This window comes from Rissa tridactyla, chromosome 1, assembly GCF_028500815.1.
Source record: "Rissa tridactyla isolate bRisTri1 chromosome 1, bRisTri1.patW.cur.20221130, whole genome shotgun sequence".
NCBI classification, from domain to species: Eukaryota; Metazoa; Chordata; class Aves; order Charadriiformes; family Laridae; genus Rissa; species Rissa tridactyla.
The window spans coordinates 147,399,102-147,426,666 of NC_071466.1; the positions used below are offsets into that span (position 1 = coordinate 147,399,102).

The following is a 27,565-nucleotide window of genomic DNA, read 5'->3' on the forward strand; positions in this document are numbered from 1 at the left end:
CTAAAGTCTAGTCTCCTTTTCTGGCCAGTAAGTTGTCTGAATTAAATGGTCACTATTGACAAAATTATCTTTCCTGCTCTTTGTCCCACAGGCGCCTCTCTCCCCGTTGGCCGAGAGGGTCTCATCTTGTGGAGAAGACCTTTTCCGAAGAACCCAAAGGACAGCAACACTGAAGAAAATGGACACCGTGCCCAACACCAAAGTCAGCCCCAGGTACACGTACCTGAGAGAGAAATGATTGATCAGAGCCTATTTCAAAGGCAACATATGACTAGAAGGCATCAAGGACACATTCATATTTTCATGGAGTAAGGCTGAGTAAGAAAGCTCTTCAAGCAAGGTGGTGACCCTGGAGATGAGAGTTTGCCAGCTCACCCAGGTCAGGTATTGTGGGCTTTGTGGCCAAGAAAGTGTCTCAGGCACTGACTGACCTCCTCCACCCCAGCACTTCAGTAAGAATAACACTAATATTTCTGGGGCAATTAATTTATTTTTTCGTTGCCTCATGAACAGTACCAGTGATATCAAGACCATTTGATGGTCTTTTTGCTTTACAGGCATAATGACGGTAACAACAACAGCCGCAACAATAGCATCATTACGCTTTATTAGTAATGAGTCCCAACTGAGCTTTTGTTCTTTTCTTCAAATTTTCAAAACAAGATGTACCCTCCCCTCATGGTTTTTTTCCAGGGGATGGGGGGAAGGGCAACCTGTTCTCTCATTTTCCTGTTACGGTTGTTATTCCATTCTCCATTTCTGGTAATGCCCGTCATGAATGCAGTTCAGATCATTATTCTCCTCTAGCGATAAATTGATAAAGACAGCACTGCGCTTAAGCCTCTAGAAAAGCCAAGCATGCTTTGTGGCACCCTTCTCTTCCTTTTTATGGTCCAGCTCCAACATGGAGCAATGATGAGGTTTGACAGCCCTTTTACTTCTTATTTACTTGTACATACGCACTCTCACAGCAGAGATGTTAAAAAATGGGGGAAGCTTTAGCATAAAATTGAGGTTTTATCTGAACATTTTTTGGGTGAAAAATCAAGAGGCTTAAATATTTCCAGCTGATATTGAAGTTAAGATGACACCAACCGTCCCCCCCCGCCTCCAGCCCAAAGAGACTAAACCAAAAGAGACTGCTAAAACCGGAGCATTATTGTTAATATTGCTAGTCAGACACTTTCATTTGGCATCAAGTCTTTCACGCAAATTTTCTGACAGAAATTCTCCTACCAGTGCCAGGTGTAGATGCACTTAAAAAATACAAGTTAAAGAGCTAATGGAGGACAGCCGTTACCTCAGTGCACTGGAGTCGTAGAGTCTGCATGCTCCTCTTCCCCCACATCTTTTGCTTCCCCATTTCAGGCAAGTGGTATCTATAGCCACTCCAAAATACACTGGAGCTGGAATTCCCGCTGGGCGTATTTAACAAATAAATAGAGGCAAGAAGGTTACTTTCCAGGGTGATCAGTTCTGATCTAGAGACATGTTCACGTGAAACATTAAATAATACATTCGAACAGCAATGACACTTCCACACTGTTTGCTGGTTCGAGAAGTCATGCCTTGTATTGCACAGGCACACACTGCCCTTTCCTGCCTGTGGGGAATCGGGGTGGGGAGGAAACGAAGCTGAAGATCAAAAAGCCTGTGGAAGTCAGCGGAAGGAGTGTTGGCCATGGCTTGGTTTCCTCACCCTGCGGGACCCCTCCAGGAAAAAAACAAGGAGATACCTCTCCTTTCTTGAGAGCGATGGAGCCTGTTCAGCTTGGGGGTGGGGGGTGTCCTGTGTGTTGCTTGGTGGGGTGAGAAGGGACAGAGACAGTGGGGCTGGGAGCCCACAGTGGGGCCACAAGTATCCTACAAGTACCCCGAGGTCCTACTGTGGCAGAGGCAAACCTACTGCAGTGCTTGTGGGCGGTGGGAAAGGAAAGCCTTTCTTCAGGTGCTAATGGGAACATCACGGACTCTGTGCCACCTGGGGAGCCACCCATGGTTGCTGGAGAAGAAAGTAATCTTGGAGGGAAAATTCTGGCCTGCAAAGGTGTGAGAAAGCAGCCAACAGCTTGTTTTGACGTTCTTTCATCTGCCTCATCTGGCTCATCGAAGACTGCTCTATTTAAATAAGTGACTTGCTTCTTGTTAATTATTACCTTTTCTGTGAAGACCTAGAGGATTTCAGTTTCCAGTTCATTGGCACATCATGGTACCCTTAGTTTTAGAGAAAACTTAGAGGTGGCTCTGCCACAAGGCTGCAGTGAACCCTGCCCTCAGGCACACCTCAGTTAGGTTCATTCCCTTAGAAACTAATGAAAATGTGCCTGAAAAATGATCACAAATTCTGATCCATAGCTGTTCTGTTATGCTTGTTGTTGTATAAGAAGAGACAAGACGTTATTTTAATGTTAGCTTCGTAGTCCGAAGGATCGCTTGTCACCTCTATGGACATTAGCAATGTATATTTTTATAATATACACTAAGGTAGTATAATACAAGTATTATACTATAGTAAGATAGTATAAGATAGTATAATACAACTAAGACAGTATATTATTACATTATATTATATTATATTATATTATATTATATTATATTATATTATATTATATTATATTATATTATATTATATTATATTATATTTTTTTTATAACTAAGACAGTTATACCATTTATGAAATACAAAACTGCTTTCTTTTTCCAACACTTTTCCTATTTAAAAAAAAAAATAATCATGTAATATTAGCTTGTGATTTAGACCTCATTCTTTCCAACAATCAAAGTTTAATTCTAGGAAAAACAATCAGTGAGAAGCATATTAAAGTAGACCCAAGAGTACAACTGGACTTACCAAGTACTCTTATTGCCAGGGTATAAATACCAAGTGCAAATGATTTCAAGTGTGGTTTAATGCATCTAAAAATGATAATAAAAAATGGTATTAAGCAGAAATAAAGAATTGACCGTGGATAATTTGAACACAAACAGAAAGCAAGCAGAAGGAAAGAAATGTGACCTTTTCCTCATTACTGACACTGACTAACAGAATCACAGAAATATGTAAATAACGAGATAAAATCAGAACAGTACCTAGGAAATCTGAACATCTGCGTTCAATAGACATTTTAAAGATGGTAGTGCATTTTCGGATAATACCAGACCTTAGGAGTTACTAATGCAGGACAAGAAAATTGGTTTGAAATCGTGAATCATTGGATGGTCTTATTCAATATAATGCTCTCTGAAATTGTGGATCGTGACCCAGGGTAGTAAAAGGTATTTAGGCACTCAATTTTCATTGCACTGTATCTGGGATCAGGATCACACCTACTGTAAAGGTAAATCCTCCGAGCCATTCCCTGACAGGACAGAGTGTTTGCATTTGGACTTCTCTGAGCTTGCAGCAGGGTCCCAGCACAGACATCATTCCGTCTGGCTCCACATCAGCCCTGCTCCAGCCTTGGGTTATTGTCCTGGCTCTTCTAGGAGGGTGGCAGCGGTAGGCAGGAGAACAGCTGCCTTTCACATCCATGCTAGCAGCGGTGGGCGTAGGGAGCCACTCAAATTAGTAGGGCTCATCTGCTGCCAACCTCATCAGCTGCTCAAGTGTGATGTTTCACCCAGCATGTATCAGACTGCTTGTTACCTAATTCAGCAAGAACCTGAGTACATGCTTTACTTTAAGCACGTGGGTAGTCCCAATCACACGATTAACCCGGGACACGTCTGATATGTGGGGCGAGTAACACATGCGTATCGTTAAGGTAATTGATAAAACCCTCTATTGTCACAGCCATGCTATTCAATATAAAAAGAAAAAAAATAGGGTGAAATTCAGTTGACACAGGGGATAAATATAGCGCTTTGGAGGTCTAGTCTCTCTGCTCTGAACTAGGATGGACTCAGCTTCTGCAGAAATTCTTATAATCGGGAACACCTTTCAAAAATAATAAAGACATTGCAGAACTAGCTCTTTTGTTCCCCCAGTGGTGTTTTATTATTTCCCAATGTAGCTGCCAGAACAGCGTTAAGAACCCATGTTGTAAATGATATTTGGGTCATCTTCCTTTAATTCAGTGGAAAGGGAAAAGGATGTGAAGGACACATAAGGAAAACAACACTGAAGTACCATGGTCAAAAAATTGCTATGTGCATCTCATTTTGTAATCTGAGTGCTTTATTCTCTAATGCTCTGATCATGGATCATCATCATACAGTTTGTTATATTGTGGCTTATACAGGCACTGCAGTCTACGCAGGCCTGAACGTAATATGATTTTGAGCATGAAGAACAGTGTTTTGCCCTCCTATCAGACACAGGCTACACAAGCAAGCCTCAGCCTAGAAGTCCTTTTAACCAAACGCAAGGGCACAGAAAACGAAGAGTGGAAAATAAAACAAACAACTGTACATAACAACACCTATGTGTTCCATAGGTTTTATACCCTGCAAAAAAAACCTTATCGTTCATACGGAAAAAAAATTGTTCGAACATTTGTATTGTCTTTGCACGGAAACAGGAGTTCTTTGAGATCCTGAGTGAGAGCCAAACTTCTCAGGGAGATCTGAGACTTCCTTTTCACTGCCCAGTCACCTGCTATTAAGAGCTTGTGCTTGAACGGCAGCTATCTGAATTGCGGGGTTTTTTTCTCCAAAACTTCAGGGCTTTCCCAAGTTCCTTGTAATTAGTCTAATACCACTAAAAAGACATACCAGCAAATGACTCAGTCACTAGCTGTAAGCATATTTCAATGATTTCAGTCATGTAAACCCTTGAAGTAAATATCACTAAATCTTATAGGCTTTTAGGGATTTAGCTGTATTTGTGCTCCATGGCAGGTGCAACGACATCTGCTCATGTAAAAATGTTAGCTTGCTTAAGTGTTGGAATCTTATCTGAGCTGACTGGATACTGAATAATTTTAAAAACAGATAACTGGAAAAATTACCTAATGAAGCCTGCAACTTGACCTCAGGACTATTTGTTTTCAAAGAACATTTTTTTTTCATTCTGGGAACAGAAGCACACTTTCAGTTCAGTCAGATTTTTCAGGGAAAGCCAGTCAGTGACAGATTTCAGAAAAGCAAGTGTGAGCTTATAGCGGAATTGTGCCCGCAGGTCAGTTGTAGAGAAAAAAAAAAAAAAAAAAAAAGGCTTGAACTTACTGAAACATGATTTTTTTAGCTGCACATCAGATTTGGGTGCCTTCAATCCAGCAGAAAAACACATAACTTCTCAGTTTCAATTAAACGGCTCTCAAAGTAAAATGATTTTCAACAGAAATAAAAGCTCTGGAGCAGAACCAATAAAGCTGTTTCGCTCATTTCATATAACGAAACGTTTTAGTCTCGTTATTAAAAAACTTTCTAAGCTTTTCTAAATGAATCCATTTAAGCATTAAGTCCCCTGAGAGCATGCTCTTGGGGTTGATAAGTCCGGGCAGCTCTGTGTGATTTAAGCTTGTAGATGTTCAGCTACAAACATCTCCTCCCAGACACTTCTGAAGTGGAGACAAGATGGAAAGCAGGAGGGTGAGCATGGCAGTGAGGGCTTTGAGGCCCTGTGTGGTACCATAGCCGTAACATTTTCTATCATATGTTTTATGGGTAGAAAGGGGACACAGTGTGGAGGGAAAGAGGAAGGAAGCTGCACCTCTGCATAGCCCTGTGCCCATATTTTTACAGCAAAAAAGATCCCCCTGTGTCAGAAGCAAGCACAGAGGGCAATCTGGTGGAAAATCCTGAAGGCTTTGCTGCAAGCTTTCAACTCGTGAATCATCCTCCTCTTGGTGCATGGACAGTTTCAGTGGTGCACAAGCTTCACTAAGAATTATCTAAAATGAATTATAATATGTTTGTTCTTCTTGGATTGACTTGGAGAGAGAGAGAGAGAGAGAGAGACCATGTGTTTTTGCAGTACTCAATGGTAACCCTACAAGGTGGGTGGAAAAAGCTACGCAGCTTATATGTTTTAAGGCATATACCGCACCGGCAGTGTTTGGGGAGGACAGCGGAAAAGGATCCTCACCTCAGCCGTTTCTGAAAGTGTCTATGTGAGTATTACTTCTGGTTCAAGGACTGTGCCGGAACCATAGCTGAAGTTACATTTCTTTATTTAGGATTTTCCATATAGCCTACATTCAGCCAGCTCTAGCACTGGCTTTTTCCATGTGATATAAAGACACTGGCAAAGAGACAGGGCCTATTCCAGAAAATTTCATTCAAAAACAAAGAGAATTTTGTGGTAAGAAAACGCAACAATAATAAAGATCAGTTAAACTGTATTTACCCTTGTTTTGTTTGATAAGTAAAACGCACCCATCTGGAAATAATTTGGAAAGAGTAACTGAGAAAGCAAGCTTTCCAAAACAGAGCGGAGCAGCACTTAGAATCCAAAAATTGCAAGAAGCTGACAAAAATCCAGATTAATCGCTGGAAGTATTATAGTCCTTTTGCACTTTCTAAAATTAGCTTAAAAGCTTACACTCGGTGATGGACAAATAGTTCCAGCAGTTAAATATGTATTGGAACAATCTCCTGGGACAATTAATAAACCCATAATTATTATGACAGAAAAAAAAAAAAAATTCGTGCTAAATCTATCTTTGTTTTGAAGAGAGAAATCTGGGACAGAACAATTATATAGAGTAATAAAATTGACTAGAGGAGAAGAGTTGAGTGTATATAGAAGGTTTGGATTAGATCACCTCTGTGTAGCTGTGCCTCGATTATCCAAAGCAAGTGAAGAAAACTGGCTACCTATAAGCATATATGTGCACACATTGGCTTGTGCAGGGCTAATTTCCATTTGCATGAAGGCCATTTAACACCATTCTGGTGATGTAAAAGGCTTCAAGAGAAGCAGAATTTGGTATAAACGATAACCAGGCCTCCTAGATCGTGTTTAAAACCAGAAAGGTGTTGCTGGTAGAGATAATCATAAGCACCTTCTTGATTAAACACATTCTCAAATTATGAGGATGCCTTTCAATAGTAAAGAAAATATTTTAAAAGCCACCTTGCGTAGCTGAAAACATTTCGCAACACCAGGTGGGGAGGGAGACTCAGTTACACGTGTCAAAGCACCCTGAAAACCTTTGGCAATGCTTGCAGAAATGACTTCTTACCTTAGAAGCAGTATGTATCCGGGTGTGCCACCTACTGACAAAGTATATGAAGTGATAACCGATACTACTAGAAAATACAGGAACATTTTTGGACACTCATTTCCTTTTTGACACGGTCCCACCACAGCTGAGGACCTTCGTGAAGGAGATTCCAAGGTTCCCACACAACTGCAGTTAAAAAATACCTGGAAGACACCAGGAAAAAGTATATGATAACATAAACAGCAGAGAAGTGGATATTCAGGAATTGCACATCATGCTTTTCTGGATAGTTGAAAGTTTAAATCCAGACTGGAAAAAGTTTTTCAAAAGGAAAAGGCTTGTTCATTGAAGGAGAAATTTAAAAAGAAAGTATCTACTGCTGATTAATGTATTTAGTGGGGTTTTAAAAACATTTTTCATAGCCAACAGCTAAAAAAAAAACCCTCCTACATTCTCTGCTTTGGATTTCTGCTGGAAACAGCAAATGAGAAAGGTTTAAATGTGGGTGGCAGATTGCTAAAAAAACTTAGGACATGCCTTACTCAATTTTAATCTACTTATTCTGACAGAAATGGTTGTATTAGGAAAACTACCCCGTGGCATATGGAAATGAAAGATTGTCTTACGGTGTTTTTCCCACTGCCACTGGACGCCTGGCAGCCGGCGAGACAAGCAGAAATGTAGGTAACTCCATTTTCCCCGCAGATGGGGTCCCAGTCGTTCTTGGAACACAGGCAGCCCGAGTTACACTCCGAAAACAGGGCTTGCTCGTAATCAGTTGTCCATTTGGTGCTGGGGAAAAAAGAGAAATTGCAATGATGTCTTCTAGCAGATGTGGAAGAAAACATTACCAAATCATGGGTTATACTCTGCCTGGCGCACCTGGCCAGGCCTTCTGTCTGTAGTCCATTAAGGTGTTGTCTCTTCACATCCATGCAGCAGTGTAAATTCTTATTTCTCTGCTATCAAAAGGTTTTCACAATATCACACCACCTACTGTGAGATAGTAGCTACTTCATTAAGGGGGACAGCTAACAATTTCTATTCATGTGTTTCCTCAGATTTGTAGGATTTTAGTTATCTGAGGCTTGATGCAGTTTTAACAAAACTGGACAAAAAAGTTTTGATTACTTTAGTGGCAAAGAAGGGAGCAAGTTACTCATGGGAAATGGTCTCTGTAGAAGTTAAAGAGGAAATGATCAGACTGGTATTCATCCAAACTGAGGGTCTGATACCTTGCACAACAGCCACCTGCCAGCTTCACCCAGCTGCTACTGAAGTCACCAGAGGAGCAGCTCCTGGGGCTGCTGTGGAGTCAGTGCTGGCAACTCCTCCCAAAAAGTGAGCATTACAGAGTAATTCCATGGGCAACAGTGACCAAAAAGTGCTAGCCCCAGGTGTACCTCATGGTTAACACCATGGGTAACTCATGGTTAATACTTGAATCCTTCAGTTTTGGGCTCACAGGCTATTAAATGTCGTGGGTTGTTCAGCAGCACGTAAAGGCAAGGAACAATTAATTGAATTGCACCCCTCCTACTGAGTGCCTCACATTTCCAGAAATCTCTGGGCTCAAAGGATGGGTCCCATGGCAATCATAATTAAAAAGTAATCAGAAAAATAATCTGCACTTGTGGCATAAACCCCTCTGGGCTGAAGGCAACAATCACTAAAGCGTTCTGACACAATGCCTGCTGGAATAGATGGAGCGGTTTCCGCTGCTTTGAATCAAATTTCTGGGAAGCGTATTTAGGTCAGTCATTCTCTTTTCAATAATATATACTTTGTGGAATAAAATGAGGAAGGCGTTTGGTTTGCGATAGCACTTTATGCTGAAGCATGCCCTTCCCAGCATACCCGTGGTACGACATGGTCAGTCCGGCCACTTCTGAGTTTTCACAGCCCATTGCAAATAATGAGAGGAGCAAAAGGTAACCAAAGAAAGATGATCCCAGGGAGAGTTTTGCGGCCCCTAAAACGTTGATTCTGAATTTTTTCATTATCAGTCCCCCAGAGAATATGCCAAAGGCCACAGCAGGAATGTTGATAAGACCTAAAATCAAACAGAAAAATCCGTATTAGTGAAAAACCCAGCTCCATGGACTATCCTCCTCAGCCACAAAAACAGCAGCAGCAATAAGATCAAGCAACAAAATATGAAAGATCTTCAGTCAGGGCATTTTATTTATCCAGACTTGGACTGTTCCTATGAAGGTGCTGGGGCTGCTTTTAAAAAATTACTCCAGGGAGATGTTTCTCTGCTAGTTCTTTGACTAAGAGATTATGTATGAGGTTTAGGTGACGATCTTCCAATTTCTTAAGCTAGGTGATTTACTCCACTGTTAATTTATCAGTGGAGGGATCACTGTAGTGTTAATTCAAATACTTTTAGTAGTATTTCTCACAAGAGCTGCTCTGGGCGCAGAGGAGTTAGCTATGGTATCGTGCCAAGACAGCCACGGTCCCGCTGCACAGTCTGGGGCTTTGCTATAGACCTTCCCTGTCTCCTTCACCCACACAGCAACAGTAGGGGCAACAGGGGCCACTCTCTGGGGCTGCCCCACTCCAGCTTTCCAGGGCAGTTCCTCCTCTCCTTCCCTTTTCCACTGACAGGAGGAACCCAAAATGCTTATTCCTAGAGGGTGAACAACTCAGTTTCACCTACAGTGTTATGAAATCCGGAGCGAGACGTGCTTTTTCTGGTTTGATTCAGCCATGACACTGATGATCCCCTAGAGAAGTCTCGAAGAGGGAGAAAGCCAGTGGTATGTCATCGCCTCTGTGCCCAGGTGAGTGAGGGAATTTCTCTGGTTTTGGTTACTAAAACGCTCCCGTAGGTGAGTGTTGCATCGGCAGAAAGATAGGAATACCCCATGGGCTGTCTTGTATCAGTCTTGGGGCAATCAAGTGGAAGAGCATTGAAGGAAACCTGTAAAACTGGGTGACCATTAACCCTTACCTGGACAGCTTTGCTCAAAGCAGTGTCCATATTGACAGACATGGGCAACAAGACCAAAAAAAAAAAAATCCCGTTCAGCAGATGCAAAAAAGGTACCACCGTAAACAACACTGCATAGTTAAGCAAGGTGCCTTTTGCTGGATTTCATTGTTACTCAAAATTATTTTCCCAACTTTACCAGCCAGTTCCGGCGCACTAAATTCCGCCCCCCTCCCCCAGGGCCATGTATGCGGCTTGCAGCTTTTAATTCCTGCTGACACCTAGCGGTGCTGAGCCCAGTGAGTGACCAAAACACAAGCGAGTACCAAGGCATACATGCATTCATATAGCAGATGAAATTTCAGAAGTTTGTTCAGGGGGCCGGAGGTATTATAACGTGATTTCAAATGACTTGGTGTAAAACACCAGTTTACGACATTAGAGTCTAATCTGCCTGCTAGAAAGTGCACTGGGATCCCTTAAATTTCTGGCTCAAGTCAGTGTTTGATCCACCTGTACACGTGGAAAAAATCACTGCTTAGAAGAGATGCTAGTTTGGTGTCAGAAAAAGCCTTATTCTACCTAGCAAACCCAGGAGCCAGTATCTTGGCGGAGTACATGAGCCCAGTTCAGTTACTGATGAGGTTCCGGAAGCTTTACTGGGGCGGCATTTTTCACTCTGCACATACATGAAAATTGCCCTTCAGGGGATCTAGAAACAGCAACTAAAATGTAGCAGATGTAGATGAAGAGTCACTATATAACGGGTTTGCCTGTTCTCTTTTGCTTGTAAGAGGGGACTGGGATTGGAACAGGGATCTGTGTGATGCCCATTGATGACCAGAGAGTACCCGCCGCTCTGCCTGCCCGTTCCTATGCACCCCCTTTTTTTATGCCTTTGTCTCATAGCCTTGCAGGTAACGCCATTGCTTGACACTGGCATCACGGGAGGGGGGGGCAAAGTGGGCATATTTAAGGAAAACCATACAAACACAGGAGGAGCCATTTTACTTTCTGGCACATTCTTTGGGTTGTGATTAGTGAGGAATACCCTCTTATGACCTCCTGCTGATTTTTTTTTTTTTTGTTATAGTGCTTTAAATTGCTCTGACAATTCTGATATCTATCAGAGAGATTATGCTAGAAATTGGTTTGGGGTTTTTTTGTGGTTGTTTTTTTTTTTTTAAGAAGAAATAAGAAAAGAGGTAGGGAAAGAGAAATAGCCACTGTTAGTTTCTTAGCAAGGGTGGGTTGGGAGAGAGTGGTAAAGGCGGAAGGTGAAACACTGTATTGCAGGGATGGCCACTCAGGCAGGATCCTTCCCTCGCACATTCTCTGTTGGATATAGTCCCTATGCTTTGTGAAATCAGATGGCTCTTAATCCTCACTCAGTTTGCACATACCTGAAAGCTTAGCTCCAGAAAATCTTTAAATACAATGAGAAGTACTGTACTGAATGTAGGGATTGTTTTCTAGACTTTCTCTGACCGTTGACTGTGCTTGAAGATTTCTCCTTGCTTTTAGGAGTTTCGTGCCAGGAAATTCCAGCCTCTATCTTTAAGGAATTAACATAGCACAATGGATCAATACAGCTTTTCTGCATATATATACCTCCGTTGCCGTGCAACTAATGCTGCTCTGAAACAAGGCAGTTCCCTCTGTATTGGATGGATGTAAACCTCTTTGCTGTCTAATGCTATTGAATCCCGGGACCTCAGGAACTGAACCCAAGCCTGCAGTTCAGTAACTGGGCAGTGAAGTTCACCGTCCTGAAGACGTCTCCAAAAATGGACACCTCGATACCCAAAGGCAGAAGCTGCATCTCTCTCTTGTACTGTACGGGAGAGGTTGTGAGACTAACTTCACAACAGAGAAAGGCTTTTAGGTAAAATCAGGGCAGAAATACCTATTTTTCCTTCACCAGCATTGCACTGGAATAAAGCTAAGTTTCTAATGTGATCACTGATATGGCGTTGACTTCCTTTTATTTAACACCAACCTCTTCAGAAAGTAAGAAATCACTGGCAATATCACAGCTACTTTATGGTCAGTCCTTAGTTGATCCTCGTTTCGTTGAAATAAATGGGAAGCCACCAAGGGAACAGATCTGTCTGATGACAATTTTATGTTAAGTATTTTAAAATTCATTCTCTTGTGATGTACATACATTATTTTTCAAATTCCAAGTAGAAGGGGAAATAAAGTGTCAAATTGTGAAATCTTATGCAGTAACACTTACATAGATAAACTCAGAGCTAACTAGTGATAAAATAGAAACGAAATAACCTTCTATGAGCTACTACTTATAGGCAGACAAGGAAGGAGAAGAAATAAACATATCCTAAAAAAATCCAATTTTCCCTAGGTATATATACGTCGTTCCTAAAACATCCACTTTTAAGGCATCAAGAAGCAGATATAGCATTACCTATAACAAAATTAGTTTTTGAAGATGTTTGCCCATACTGTTGTTCAATATACTTTGGCTTATATGTCACCATGCCGATTAAAGAATTGAACTGAATGATACTTGCACACAGATACAGAATGTAAACAGGATTCCCAAAGAGGTTCTTCAGTGATGGCAAGAAGTCTGCAAGACAAAACGGCAGAAATGACAACCAGGCTGGGGAGAGAATAACCACTGTGAATAATGCTTTGCAACACGTTTGCGCCTTCCAAAGGAGGACTGCAGGACGTTTCAGAAAGAAGCCATGAAGTCCCATGATGCTCCTAAGGGCTCCCCCATTTCTGGATGGGGGTATGGTGAAGCAAAATATTAAGCACCCTTATTCAGAAGAGCCATCTTATTTTAGATATCTTCTTTCAACCATAAAACAGGACTGATTTGGCTTCTATGTGACCTCAAAAGCCACAGCATCTTTTAGCTTAATTTGGAGGCAGAGGGAGCTCAGCACAGCTGACAGTAAGCACAGACATATTGAATCACAGATTCAAGTACTGAGGGAAAATGCTTTTGGCAAAGTATGGACAAGGAATTGTAATTGTGCAAAGGAACTCATTTCTAAATCCAGACAGCTCCTCAAATACTCTATCTAGTCTGTGCCCATCCTTATTCTGATCAGATATTCTACGTGTTTTTCTAATGAATGACCTTAAAGAAAAAGGTTTAGCAGAAACTGAGATTTTCATATTTTTGACCCCCACTTCTGCAACAGTCAAGATCTGGGAATGAAAAATGTTTGCAGAGTTTCATGATGTTGGGCCACTAGTGTAATTTTACAAATCTCATCTGGAGAAATTCTGCACGCAACAAGGAACAATGACAAGACCCTTTTATGCATACTAGTTAGGTGGAGAGTGACACCCGAGGGCGATTAAAACACGGCCTCAGAAAACATAAAGTATAAAAGCCAGTGAGACAGAGAGACTCAACAGCTGAGGGAAAAAACTCTAGTGACTTGCCTTTTGCCATCTCAGCAATCTTCACTTGTTGTTGATAAGATTTGTGTTGTTCCTTGTTATCCTCAGTAATGAACTTTGACTGCTCGGAAGAGGTACTGGAGTCCTTTCTGCCCTCTGGTTTTGGGAGGTGCTTTGGCAGGAACCAGAAGGGGATGCCAGCCAGAACGCTAATTGCACCTGCTATTAAGTAACCCAGCCACCAGGCTCCCACCCACTGCGCGTCCTTGTGAGTTATCGTTATACTGTCTGGAGAAAGTGAAAAAAAAAAAAAAGAAAAGAGAACTAAATAAATGCTTTTTGGGAACATTTGCTGATAACAAGGAAGGTGATTTTGCAGGGACTTTTTCCAGAGGAGTTCACCACCCGCCCCTCGCCAGGTTTAGCTGTGCTTTGTGTCTCTGTCAGTGTTAGAAGAGCAATTGTGGGGCAGCAATAAGGACTTGCTGATTCCTGTGACACAGCAACAGCCTTCCCTTGACACCACGGAGTCCCCAGCCGTGCCACTCGCACATCCCCAGGGAGGCTGCAAGGACCAGGACACGAGGTAGTCCAGGTGGCCAAGCTCTTGCTCCTGGCTGGTCTGTTCTGCACAAAAGTGCCAGGGAAAAACGGGGTGTTGGGTTTTTTTGGGGGGAGGAAGGGAATCAGGAGCCCTGGTACCCATTGCAAGACCTCTTTCCCAGGCACACACGCAGGTCTTGGCAGGATCCTGACCCTTGCTCCTGCCTCCTCCTGGTGCCTGCTGTCCTCCTAGAGCCTCCTCGCCAGGACATCTCCTGGGAGGCACCAGCTACAGATCTGTGGGGCTTCAGGCCTCCTACTTCTTCCATACCCATCTTTCTTACTAGCATTTTCTGCATGGGGCACTGCATTACTGTCATCCTTTTTATTTCATAAAGTTCCCACTCTACCCTGCTAGAAGGTAACTAGTTCTTCGCCTAAAATAGGCATATTGGAGCCTGACTGAATTATTTTAAATCTGAGTTTTCTGACTTACCCAGATCTACAAAGCCAATGTCAACATAAAGTTTGGCACACAAGGATCCTAGAAGAAAGCCAAATATTGGCCCTATAATTGCAACTGTCTGTACGCAGCCTGCAATAGAAAACAGGGGACCGTTACTCTTCTAAGTTAAAAAGAGCTCTGGTTCTTGCTGCACCTAACAACAAAGTATGACATGTGATGGGCAACAAGTGATACAGCCTTAAAATACCGAGCCAACGTTTGCTCTCTGGCACATTAGTTACACAAGTTACAACATTTTCAAGAAAAAAAAATTCCAATAAAATTTCCCCCCGCTACATTGACACTTTGACTTTTTTTGTTACTGTCCAATTGAAGAATGAAATTCAACCCAAAGGAAAAAAAGTCAGAGAACTTAATGGCCTAAGCTCAATAATAGCACCAATCTATGATTGCTAGAAGCTCTTTAGCTGAGTAGATTAAAGTAACTGGAAAGCAATTGGCAATTATTTAACTTAATTGATCACTTTAAGTTGTGGTGGGCCCTGAATAGGCTGAAAAATCACTTTGGTTTGGTACCCAATATTAACACGTTTCAATGCACCCTCAGCCAAACTTTCTGCATGTTTTGAATCGTCAAAATTGATATGGAAATCTGGGAAGACTCAATGTTTTATAGAGAGAACTTGAGGTTTTGCCTTTCGCTGGGCTGGAAACTTGTCAAGACAGGATGCTGGTGGGAAAGGATTTTTTGGTAATAAGTGACCTCTGCACATTTGGTGAATGTGCAGAGGTCTTCAGACAATGAACACAAGAAAACAGGGATATCAACTATTCAGAGCCTCAGCACCACTGTTTATAATTCTACCTGAATCTGGCGGGAACGTTTTGAGTAGCTGCTGACATTCTATTTTAAGTGCTTAAAAGAGTACATGTTTTTTATCACTTTCCAGAGAACTGAATGTGCACAGAGGCTCAGCAGTCCACATCCAGAAGAATTAGGAAGATTAGGGTAACAGCAGGAACCTAAGGTCAAATTCTTTCCTCAAATTAAGATAATGGAACTGTGCTGGTGTAATTAAAAGGGAACTTGGTCCCTTGAGTGTACGTTACTCTTAAATAAACTTTAATATTGGAAATGATGCAAATAAAACAATCAGGGCAACTTAATTCAATAACATTCATTCCATTATTCAGAATGATTCAGTTTCCTCTGGGGTAAAATCCTTTAGGAAAAATAAATTAATTATTTATTTTACCAATGTATAAGGCAGCATTCTCTTCAATGGCATAATCATCAATATATGTAATTCCCAGAGGCTGGATAGGAGTTTCACCTATTCCACGCAAAAGATTTCCCAGCAAAACATAGATCCACATGGAAGAGCCTGCTTCTTTTTCACATCCTGGACACATCACAAGAGAAACAACAATGACGTGTTTTTCATAACATTTTGATGCTGAATGCACAGGACTTCTAAAATATTTAAAATGTGGGAAAATCAGTGTGAAAACTGTGGAAAATGTTTTGGAGGGGGTGGGGATGGCAATTTTAAACCAATCATCTTGAGATGAACACATGTTTAACGTGAATTTCTTCAGCCAAAGACATTCGAAGTTGGCCAGTTTTATAAATTTGTTGCCACATACCTTTTCAGAAACCCTTTTCACTTCCTTCTAACCAAAATTGGGATCTCCTAATGGAAAGATTTGGGAAACATTGTCGACAGCGAGCCCTACCAGCCACAAGTAATCCACAGGTACGAGGATGCAAATCCACACACTCTTTGTGACATTGATTTGCTCACCCACAGCTTACTCATGGCCGGGCATCAGGGAGGAAGGCTCCTTGCCCACACGAAGCGCAGCTCGCCCAGAGGGGAGACACCTTCCTGGTGTGGTGGAAAACGGGGTCAACGGGCAGGGAGAGGAACAAGAAGCAGGGTCTGCAGGCTGGGAGACCCAAGCAGCTATTTCTAGTGGGATGAGGATCCAAAGGCACATTTCCCAGCAGAGGGAAGACCATGACTTCCCAAGGTCCCCCTGGGAGATTGTTTGGTGTTCATGCAAGCCACCAAGCTGCAGAAAGTTGCTGGAGGAGACAGCAAGGCTGGAGGAAAGGCTGCAGCCTGAAAAAACATCTTGGCAGTGGGTTGTGGCAGTTAAATATTTGTTTTTAATAAATTTGCCTCAGCCAGTAGATCTGGCTTTCCTGTGGAAAGATTTAGCTGACTCCCATTTACTTTTTTTTTTTTACACTCTAATAAACCATTGCATGAGAGTTTGGGAGCCTTTTTTATGTATTTTACTGTGCTTATCACAATATTTAAAAGAGATCGTGCTCACCTGCATTTATTTTCGCATGAGATTTTTCCAAGGCTGAGAATGGAGTTTGGCTTTTATCCTGCAGGCATGGAGAGATGCTGCCAGTCGAGTTGATGGTGGAAGGGAACCTTTCATACCGATATCTGTTCATAAACCAAAGTTGTTTTTTAGTGTCCCAACTTATAAGAAAAAGCAAACAGATCTGTTCCTACTGCGGAAGATAGGGCCATAGCACTAAAATGCAGATTTCATTGGCATCCAGTGTTGCCAATGACGGTTTATAGGGTATAAGTGGAACTCGGTTTACACTGTGGTAGTATGTGAAAATTGTCCCTTTGGTTCCCTTCGGTGTCACAGTGATGCATTTCAGTGTAGCAGGCACTTTGCTCTGCTATGATGCATGAATTCCTACTAAGAGATTATCAGACAGCGGCTGAATCCTCTGGCTTGTGTTTGATACCCAGATTGTCTTCCTGAGTTTAGCCATCACGTCATCACTAGAAGCTTCAACAATTCCTAAACCGTGTCAAAATGTGGCTGATCAAGATCACAGACTAATAAAACGAAAAGTTGACTGCAACTGAGAACAGCATATTTGCTCTGCAGTAATAAGTCTTTTCATAACAAATATTAAATTGAGTAACCACATCGACATATGCCGATTTCCACAAGCACCTTCCCAATCAATACCTAAATATTTCAGCGAGCTAACATTCAACGTGCATAGCCCAGTTGGAAAATACCGATCACTTCACACTTACCGTCCCATGAAGAACTGGGGCATCGCAATTAGGAATGTTCCAGCTGACATAATTAAGCAGCCCGCTCCAATTATTCTTGGCCTGTGAAGCTTCGCTCCAAAGTAGCTTACAAAAATTATGATTAGGAGGTTCCCTTTGAAAGTACAAAAGGAAAACTGAGTTTTACGGCTTCTCGATAAGAGATCCCCTAAAATATTGAAGCCTAACGTGTCGTATGTGCAGAAATTTCAGGGGGAGAGGGCTGGTCATGTGGGGTTGGTGTTTATCCCTCTTTCTAGGCATTCTTACAGGAGCCCAATGCCTTCCATGATAAGAAAACCATAAACTTTTGAATAGGCAGCTGGAAAAGTGGAGCACTGTGCCAGCTGAAGAGAACAATACCCAGGAAAGCAGGAAAAGAAGGAATCAAAGAGGGATTTATACACTTAGGCTAAAATTTCGTTGTGATAAATACCACAGTCCACTGAACCCCCCACCCCCCTCACTCACCCACCCCGCAAGATAAATTCAGTAATCTGAAATTGCAAGCGTCAATGTCATGCTGAAAACCTTAGTGCAAGCGGGAAGGGGATGGCCTGGACAATCAACGTAGATTACAGTTAGAGGTTTGAACTCTTGCTGCTGAATAAATCACAAAGGGCAAAGACTTCCGTGGGGAGGGGGGTGGATGGATTGCTGACAAAAGGAGAGAGAAAGCGGAAATCTGTGCAGGTAAATTCTCATTCAACAGTCAAAATTTCTATTAGCATTAATTAGTCAGACACTAAGCTTATCAAATTACAAAATCTTTAGGACTATGTTGAATTGCTTTTATTAGCAACCTTCTCCTATGCAATGTAATCATACTGACAGTCATGCTGATTTTTACTAGGTGAGTCTCGTTCAGTTTTAATGGTTCAAGGAAATGCATACAATCATTTTTCACAACAAATTGCATCAGTGGTTTTTTCTGAAAACAAAAATGGGTTTCTACAGCACATACCAATTTCAAAACTGCCATCAATAACGCCAACCAAAGAGGAAGGGATATCAAATCTTCTTTCTATTTGTGTGATAGTACTTTTTAGATAACTTCCTGACAGTGCTTTAGCAAAATAAACAAAAGACAATGCACCAAGAAATATCTGTGAAGGAAATTGACAGTGATTAAAATCAGTCAGAATTGAAGGCTTTACTTTATGAATTCTTTTTAAACAATTCTTACATTCCCACCTCTTCTTTTCCCAAATAACCACATCAATATATCTCCTACTTTTTATGAAATTGCCAATTTGTCTATTCCTTATGAGCAATAATGAACTTCCTATTAGCCACTGCTAATTCCAGGTAAATCATGGAATCATAGAATGGTTTAGGTTGGAAGGGAACTTACATATCACCTACTCCCAGCCCCCTGGCCCTGGGCAGGGACACCTCCCACTAGACCAGGTTGCTCAAAGCCCCATCTAGCCTGGCCTTGAACACTTCCAGGGATGGGGCCTCCACAACTTCTCTGGGCAACCTGTTCCAGTGTCTCACCACCCTCATCGTGAAAATTTTTTTCCTGATATCTAATCTAAATCTACTCTTTTCTAGTTTGAAGCCATTACCCCTTGTCCTATCAAAAAGATGCCAAAGCTACTGATGCTTTGAAAGATGGAGATATAAATCACCCTCCTGATCTCTCTAAGGAGGGGGTGCCTTATGCAATAGCAATAAGGGTAAATGTTAAGTGTGGCTCGGTGGGGAGGTGAGTTGCTTGGGCATTTTTTAACATAGGTTTTTGCAATTGTCTGGATTTTAGAGCCCTGTTCTGGTAAGCTGTTCCCACCGAAGCCCCAGGTGGACAGGAGGGAGAAGTCTCGGCCACCCGCGACATGGCTCCATGAATTGAACAGTAACCTGCCAGGCTGTTCTCTTCTAGGCTCATACTTTCCCCACCAGTTTTTTTTTTTGTCAGCTCTAGTATATACATTTGCTTTGGAGTGCAAACTGCATTTTGCTGGGGGAGAACCTTCTTGCGTTCTTCTGTTTTGAAGAGGCAGTTTTTTTCTCTTAGGTATGTCTATGTATGTCTTAGGGTGTCAGTCTCAATCAGGAGTGGGCTTTGGAAATTAAACTCCCACCCCCTTCACAGCATTTTGGTACATACTGCAAATGTGCAGATTGAATCCCTTTAACATGAAATTAAACAGGAAGATGTGATCCAGAAGGCCACCACGTTTACTTCAACAGCTAATGGCTCTCCAGCCTCTGGGACAAGCCTAGAGCTGGTTTGAAGGAACTCCCTACCCTGAAATGAGGAGAGTAGGAGTGCAGGGTTCTTAGCACCAACTGTTTCAGTCCTGTAGAGCTATTGTCTAAATTTGCCTCCAGTAAATGCAGACTTACTAAGTTTACAAGCTCCAGGGATACTCACGCACTGTGCAATTGGTCATGGGAACAACAACATTGCTTTCTACCTTGAGATACAGGTTGTGTTGGCTGAATATATAGGGATGTTCTTTGTAAATGGTGTCAAAAAACCCACAAACCTAACCCAGAAATTAAAAGACACTGTAATGTTTCATATAAAGAGAGGTCTAGACCCTTGTCCTACTCCTTAGACCTGCTCTCTGAGCAATCACGCTTCCAGTAAGCAGGTGCTCTGAAGCAATGTACTCACCTCCAGCACAACACTCCTAACAACACCTCGTTTGACAAGGCACATTGGTTATTACACTGGCATCAGTGTTGAACGCAAATTCTTGTGTTAAGGTTCAAATACATCTCTGTGTCACATTCAACACAATACTTCATCCAGTGCTGGTTATTCCTCCTTCAGAAGCACTTGTGGGTAAACAAACAGTATCTGGTTCTTATTTCTCACACTGAGGGCTCTCAAAAACTCTCTAGTAAAAACATTGCCATAATATTGTAGATTTTCTGTGTGTTTATGCCCTTGGATTTTAAACAGCAATGTGAAAGCAAATATGGTTTTTCACAGGTAAATCATATGGGTCAAACTAGAACTTCAAATATCTCTGTCTCCCTTTGGCATGAGTTTTTCTGCTGGATTTGCAGCTGTCCCAGGAGCGAGGTGGAGACCCGGTGCAGCGGTGGAAAAATGCTCTTCGTTTGGAGCTGGGACAGAAAGGTGCACATGATTTCACATTCTCCCGTGGTTTGTCAGTGACTGCAAGTAAATATTTCACCACATCTTTCTGGTTAATAAAGGCAATTTTAACACATGGGAAGGCCGATAATTAGTAAAAACAACCTGTTGAATCTGCATATTGTTTTGGTAGCACGTCAGGCAAATACAGAGCTGAAGTGGACTTTTTTTGTGACTTCGAAATGTCTTTAATAAGTTCATACTGACTCATAAAGGCACAATCAGAATTGAAAAAAGAGTTAGTTCACCAAAAAAACCCAAGAGGCTTTCTAAATCCCTACTGGAATAGGTTAATCATATCAGTTTGCATTCCCAGAAGCCACAAACTTTTTGAACAGAAAGAAACTGAACTGAAATGTTATTGCTTTTCTATTTTTGGAGCTAATAAGCTGATTCCTGACTGGCTAATCTGTGACTGAAGGTTCATTCAATGAGGGAATCAGATTATTGCTGCAGCAAACGGAGGAACAATGATAGAATTACTATTATGCTACACATTTAATTAGTACACCTCATCTTTTATTTCAAAACAGGACCCCATTTTGGAGTGTTTGCAGGATCAGTCAAAATCAAGGACAATATTCAGGAATCAAAATATTTGTATAGCAGTCATCAGACTCAATTAATCCCACAATATCTTAACTGCTTTGCATAGTTTTTGGACTTCAGGTCAACTATTGCTGAAGTCATTGACTGTATTGGGAGCTGGATTAGTAACTGAAAATAGATATTTGTGTGTGTGTGTGAGACAGAGAGGGAAAAACAACAGAACTAAAGACTGTGCAAGATGAAAAGAACTGGGCAAGGCCAAAGACTCATTTTCCCTGCAACTCAACTCATCGCATCTCACCGTTGTATGCTGATTTATTGAGACCTCACCCAAGAGAGATTCAGCATTTTCCAGCCTGGCTTTGGAAAGCAGGTAGAGACAGAAGGCAAAGCATCACCCTGCCTCTGTTCCCCAGTGTCCCATGCAGGCGGGAATGCTCCTCCAAGGTGCAGCGGTCCTGCCGTCAGGGAGGTACAGCTGCACTACAAGGCTCCAAGCAGGGAGCTTCCATTGCCTCGGGGAGGTACTTCTCAGGGGTGAGAGAAAAGCAGATACAGCAGCGAGACTCCTGCGATTTCGTTTCAAAGTTGCCTCGTGTAGAGCTCTCTCGAATCAGGACTATTACAATAATAATTTAATAATACAGCACTCAAAACAGGCGGACCATAATACAAACGTTATTTTACAGACTCCAGAAGAGTACCATGGCTGCAATCTTAAAAAAAACAATTTGTACAAACAGCTGCCTGCAGCACCTGTCTGCCAATACTCTGTTCTTAATTTCAGGTGCTGAAATAACAAGGATACGGTGACCTTTCAGGATGACCCTTGAAGATGGCCTAACACGCACGCCTCAACCGACATGTTATGTTTGAACATTGCCAGACTTTAGGCAAATACAGATACAAAGCAGAATCTTTTGTGACCTAGAAATATCTTCAGTAATTTCATACTGACTCATCAAGACATTACCAGAAATGAAAAAGGGTTAGTTCGCCAAAAAATAAAAGAGGTTTTCTAAGTCCCTACTGGAATATTCAAAAACTCTTACTCTACCTTTATACCTCCACAACACGACTGTTTTTCCTTGGATGCGGAAGATTCAGATTTGAATGAAGATCGGTCCACGGGCAGGATTGTGTTGTTTGAGAAAAAATGAGTATTTTCTTTTGACGAAATCTCCATGATGATATCCCCTGCCTCTAAACCAGAAAACATGGAGAACATTTTAAAAGGGCATCCTATTAGCTCAGCCTCAAAAGCTCGTCACGTGACAGCAACACCCCGCTGCACTGTTTTCCCTACGACAGCAATTATCAAACTTTGCAACAGAATCTGACCGGTGCACTGGCTGTTTAATTATGGAAATTTGCAATCCACTTGCCTATAATAATGAAGATTAAATCATACTCGGCAAACAGTCCTCATCGTTCTCCAGCTATCATCAATGTGATTTCACCGAACATTTGACCAAGCATTACCGGCAGGCTAAATGAGGCTTGTTAACATTTTAAACAACATTTCTGGAGCTTATATGTAAATTCACGTTTCTAGATGTGACCATGTCTGCAGAGATTTCTCAGAGCTGATCTCTGATTTTCCCATATATCTGGGACATTAAGTAATTAGATCAAAGGAAATCTAGCCCCGTTAATGAGGGACTTGAATTGTTTTAGATTGAAACATTAGCTCTAATCGTCTGATGTTAGCTAATGAGTTACACAAGAATAAAGAGGTTTAGTTCCCTTTACCATTTTAGATAGGGCCTTAGGGCTCAGTGGTCAATTGTTGCAGGAAAAATGTGAATTTCCTTCTTTGCAGGTAAATACAAAGAAGTAAAGAAAACTTAAATACCGCACTTTGAGAACAAAAGATATCAGTAATTCTTAAACCTCTACTCACATACTGCAGTACTTTGTTCTTAATTTCAATCTCTAAATCAGATCTGAAAATATTTATGAAATCAGCTTCTGTGTTCACTTTTAAGCAGCACTATGTTTTATAGAACTAGTGGCTGAAAATACAAATAGGAGAAGTTCCTATTCTTTTATGTTCATTGAAAGACACAGATCTTACATAAACAAAAACTATATATGGGTTTATGTGTATGTATATATGCATGTACATACACACGTATTCATGGCTTCCCAAGGGTCTGCGCAGCACTCACTTGTGCTTCCAGAAATGTCAGTGAAAAACCACAGAAATGTATCTAGATGACAAGACTTGCTCACGCAAATATTGCCTGGGCTCTGTTCATATACCGACCAGGCAAAAAGACTGTGTCTGTGGCATCAACATTTTCTCCATCACATCAGATGAGATAAGAGCTACTGACTACACAGAAGAGAAATATTTGCATTTGATGCTGCCCTGACAGGGACTGCAGTGCATTTCCCTGTCAACCCTAATAAGCATACAGATTTTTTTTAAAAACTACAATAACAAAAGAAGGATGATTTGTGCTTGCTGCAGAAAACTTATAACCCATTCCCGATCTGCTGCTGACTTTCTTGGGATCTTGGGAAAAGTCACATCGTCTCTCTATGCCCCACTGCTGAACGTGTGCAAAGGGGAACGACAGCGTGGACCTCACGGCACTCGTGTGAGGATGAATTCATTCAAACTTGTGAGCATGGCCATGACACTCACATAAAGTATGCCGCCACGTAAGCACATGAAATAGCCTTTAGCTTAAAGTTTGAAATGCTCTGCATATTTTTACTACAGCAATCTAGGAATGAAAAAAAAAAAAAGCAAACCGAAAACAGAAAACATCTGAAACACAGCTGAGTGAATTGTCCATATCTCTGAGCGAAGCAATGTCCAGCTTGAGCAGGTCCAGCAGAAGATGGGGGGCCTGCACAGTCTCCTCCACTGCACCCCATGTGCAGGGCTGATTAAAAAAAAGGGAAATGCTGTGGAGGTGTAGGGGTGGAATATGACACACTGGTGCTCGGCAGCAGCATACGAATCCATGTCACACTGAGTGGGTACAATACTTAAAAGGACAGTGGTACTTAAACAAAATTATACTCAGCAGTATATAAAATCATTACAGTATAAAAACTATTACCATTTCTCATCAGAATATGTATGGCAAGTCATTCGCGTGGCATGGCTTTAAGGAGGTCACTGGTTTTCTGGGCCAGAGAAACCTGCAGCCGTATATCTCAGAGCATCAGTTCTGTTGCCCTGACGATGCCTCTGCGGGAAACTGCTGACACAAGGCAGGGAGCAGCCCAGTGTGCCCAGCGGTACCACAGCCCACTGTAACGCTACGTTTAATCTCTCCTTTTTTGTGCGACCAGCATGAACATGGGTGTCTCACTTCAACTACGAACTTGCCCTATGCCACTCAAATACTTTTTGGTGCCGTTAGTATTGTGCTGGGAGTGTTTGTAATACGCTGCCAACTGAAGTGTGAGATCAGAGGTAGCTCTGGTTTCATCCCTGCTAGTAAGGGTGGTCTCTTACTGACTCGGGTACAGTAACAGCCTTAGGTTTTGTGCCGTATCTTGGATACCGTATTTCTCCAGTGCCATGGAATATGAGGACAGACAGCCCGTATCAGCTCTTGCTTCCCAGAGGTGGCAGGAATGCCAGCAAAATGTAATCCTGTGTAGTGGCACATTTCGCTGAGGTCGGGTTACTGGACCAGTTTGGCTGATGACAACAAAGAACCAGACTTCAGCCGGTGGCACTCTGCTTCTTTAAGAAAGGTTGGCTTTGTTCTCTATTTTCTAACTAATGCTTTAAAAAGACAAGATAAATGCAGTCACCTCATCACCACTGAAACACTCTTGGCCAAATTCAACCCTTTCAATGGTGACAGTGCTAAATTCAAGCCTTCTGTATCTAGCAGGCTCCATGCATCTCTCCCCGTATATATGTGTGCGTGTGCATGCACAGTTGCGATGTATATAATCACGATCTAACGTGACCTAACACATGTATGAACTGCAGAAGTGTCTGTGCTTGGATTCATATATGCACACACACACACAAATGTCTTAAAGCTAGATCTATTGGAAGACAAACTCCTGAATGAAAGGATATTATTATACGGGTAAAGTGCATTCTATCCACTCACTAACAGTTTAAAAATAAGGCATGAGCAAGAATCAAGCCTGGCAAAAGATTTAGATTTAGGTTTGCTTGTTGTTTTAAGTATGCATCGTTACCACATAGTACTGGCAATGACAAAAATATATTAATTGGTTTTATCAGACATTATTAAACCTGCACACAATCTTCCAAAACGCAGGTTTTCTGGCAGTAAAGATATTCAGCTGTTATATAAGCAAATAACCATATGGGGAGAACAAAACCAAGTGTGCCAAAGCATAAAGAGTTAAATGCGTGTACATAGAGAATGCATCTTCTCTTCCTTCAACAAATACCATCTAAGCATTATTTCCTAATTACAAAAGCAGCATCTTCTGAAGCTTGCAGAACACTCTGAAATCTTCAAGGGTCTCTGACGACAATTAATCAATGGAGTTTCCATGGATTAGTTCTTCTAAATCCCTTTTGTAACTTTTACCAGAGACTAAGAAAACAAGCCACTGAAAAAAGCACTACAAGGCAGTTTTTTGTCCTAAAAAAGATGCTGTACTGTATGATAGTCAAGGAAGAGTCAAGTGAAAACAGAGCCTAATTCTGTTAATGTATTCTGCACCATCATCCCCAAAACAGATGTAGAGAGCAGAGGTTCTTTCAGACAGGACTAAAGCATGAGCTGTTAAAAGCTGAGACATTTTAGTCTCTGCAAAGCTAGAGGAGGGAAGAACGTGATGTTCTACCACCACACTTCAGAAGGATCAAATCAAACCAAGGCAATTCCACCGTAAAGTTGCCTTTTGTGGGAACGCTGAAATAACTAGAGGGCAGAATTTGACCACCAGTCATTCTAACAGGAAGGAAGGACACTGAAGTGGGTGCCCTGGACTGAAGGGGTCCTTACAAACTTCATCACGCTTATGACAACCGAATAAGTCCAGGCAGGTGATACTCTGCCCGAAGGATGGCTGCTGGCCACGCTCACACCTCCTCCGGCCTGTCACCCTGGCTCACAGCTGGGGCATCGACCCCTCCTCATGCTTCTGCCTCCAGCTGCCCGGGGTGCGGGAGCCCTCTCTGGTGGCTCTGCTTTCTGTCCCACCACCAGCACGGCTGATAACTCACCTGTGGCACAGCTTGGGCGTCAGCGGCACTCACCCTCCCAAGGACCGGTGTGTGGGGCTGTGCCCAGCGGTCAGGTCCAAGGACGAGCCCGTCCCTGAGCATGCATGCAGCAGGCTGAGATGCCGCCAGGCAGTTCCTGAAGCGTCCCTCCACTCATTCAAACTCCAGGCAATGAAAAAGAGTCCTTCCCCCCACTGGAAACTCCTCCGCTTTGCAGTAAGCCTCCTTAGACATGCCTTTATTGTGTGTCAGCCCGCAGGCGTAGGAGCCGCGCTTGCTAGAATAGGTGGATGTAGGAGACCAGTACAGAGACTGTTTACCAAAGAACCCAGCTAAAGGACATTCTCCTTTAAAAGGTGACTCAGCAAAGAGAAGAAGAAAAGCCAAATCTTACCTGGCAGCAGAAATCCCCAGAGACGGTGCCTGCCAGTTTTCATAGGTAAGCTCCCTCTATCACTTATGCATACCCATACATGCAGGCACACACACTGGTCCCAGCTCAGAAGTGGGATAGATTGGAGGGGAAAACCACCTCTTAGAAATTACTCTGCCTGGGGACAGTACACCTTATACTGGAGGTAGAGAAGGGAAAAAGCACAGGGGTGGGGGACCTTGTTTTGTCTCTTGTTTTGCCTGAGCACTTGGTATTCATCTCCCCCCTCATCCTCCACCCCACCTCCTCACTTCTTTCTTCCTTTCTCCCCTCCTATCAACTCCAGGCCACTGGGCACACAGGCAAAGCAAAGATGCCAGGTGCCCTAGCTGGAAATCCTGAAGAGCATCTAAACCCTCCCTGGGGTATTTTTCTTTGTAACTTGCTGTAAATTCAACGGGGCACGTGACAAAGCTTTGTGGAGAGGAAAAAAAAATATTCCTGATCTTCTTAATTACTCATTCCCAGGAAATTAAAGACTTCAAGGGGGAATGGACCAGGAAAAAGAAAAAAGGGGGGGGGGGGGGGCGGGTTTGGGGGGGTGTGCATGGGACAAGACAGGATACAGCGTGAACAGGCGATTCACAAAGCTTTCCCTTCCAGATGCTGGTCCTTCCCAGTACGCCCAGTATGCCCTGCTCCCCAAAAGCCTTTGGGCAAAGTCCCCATCAACATGGTGTAAAACCATAATGAAAAGACCCACTAAAGGAGAGGACAGAATTGCCCGGGAGAGTCAGCCA

General features: G+C 42.3%; 1 protein-coding gene across 2 annotated transcripts; it reads right to left on the reverse strand.

Moving 5' to 3' along the window:
• On the reverse strand, positions 1-26,865 carry SLCO1C1 (solute carrier organic anion transporter family member 1C1). Of its 2 annotated transcripts, XM_054211769.1 has the most exons (15): positions 26,787-26,865; positions 22,262-22,407; positions 18,505-18,646; positions 17,523-17,655; positions 16,783-16,904; positions 15,696-15,842; positions 14,470-14,568; positions 13,473-13,718; positions 12,475-12,639; positions 8,966-9,161; positions 7,735-7,900; positions 7,127-7,311; positions 2,851-2,915; positions 1,301-1,418; positions 1-223 (listed from the first exon to the last, which is right to left on the reverse strand). In XM_054211769.1, the coding sequence occupies exons 1-15, from the start codon at positions 26,827-26,829 to the stop codon at positions 1-3; spliced, it is 2,196 nt and encodes a 731-aa protein (XP_054067744.1). In that variant the 5' UTR covers positions 26,830-26,865. The 2 variants fall into 2 exon arrangements, with proteins under 2 accessions (XP_054067744.1, XP_054067734.1); XM_054211759.1 differs by lacking the exons at positions 15,696-15,842; positions 26,787-26,865 and having other exon boundaries at positions 22,262-22,390.
• Positions 26,866-27,565: the final 700 nt, after the last annotated feature.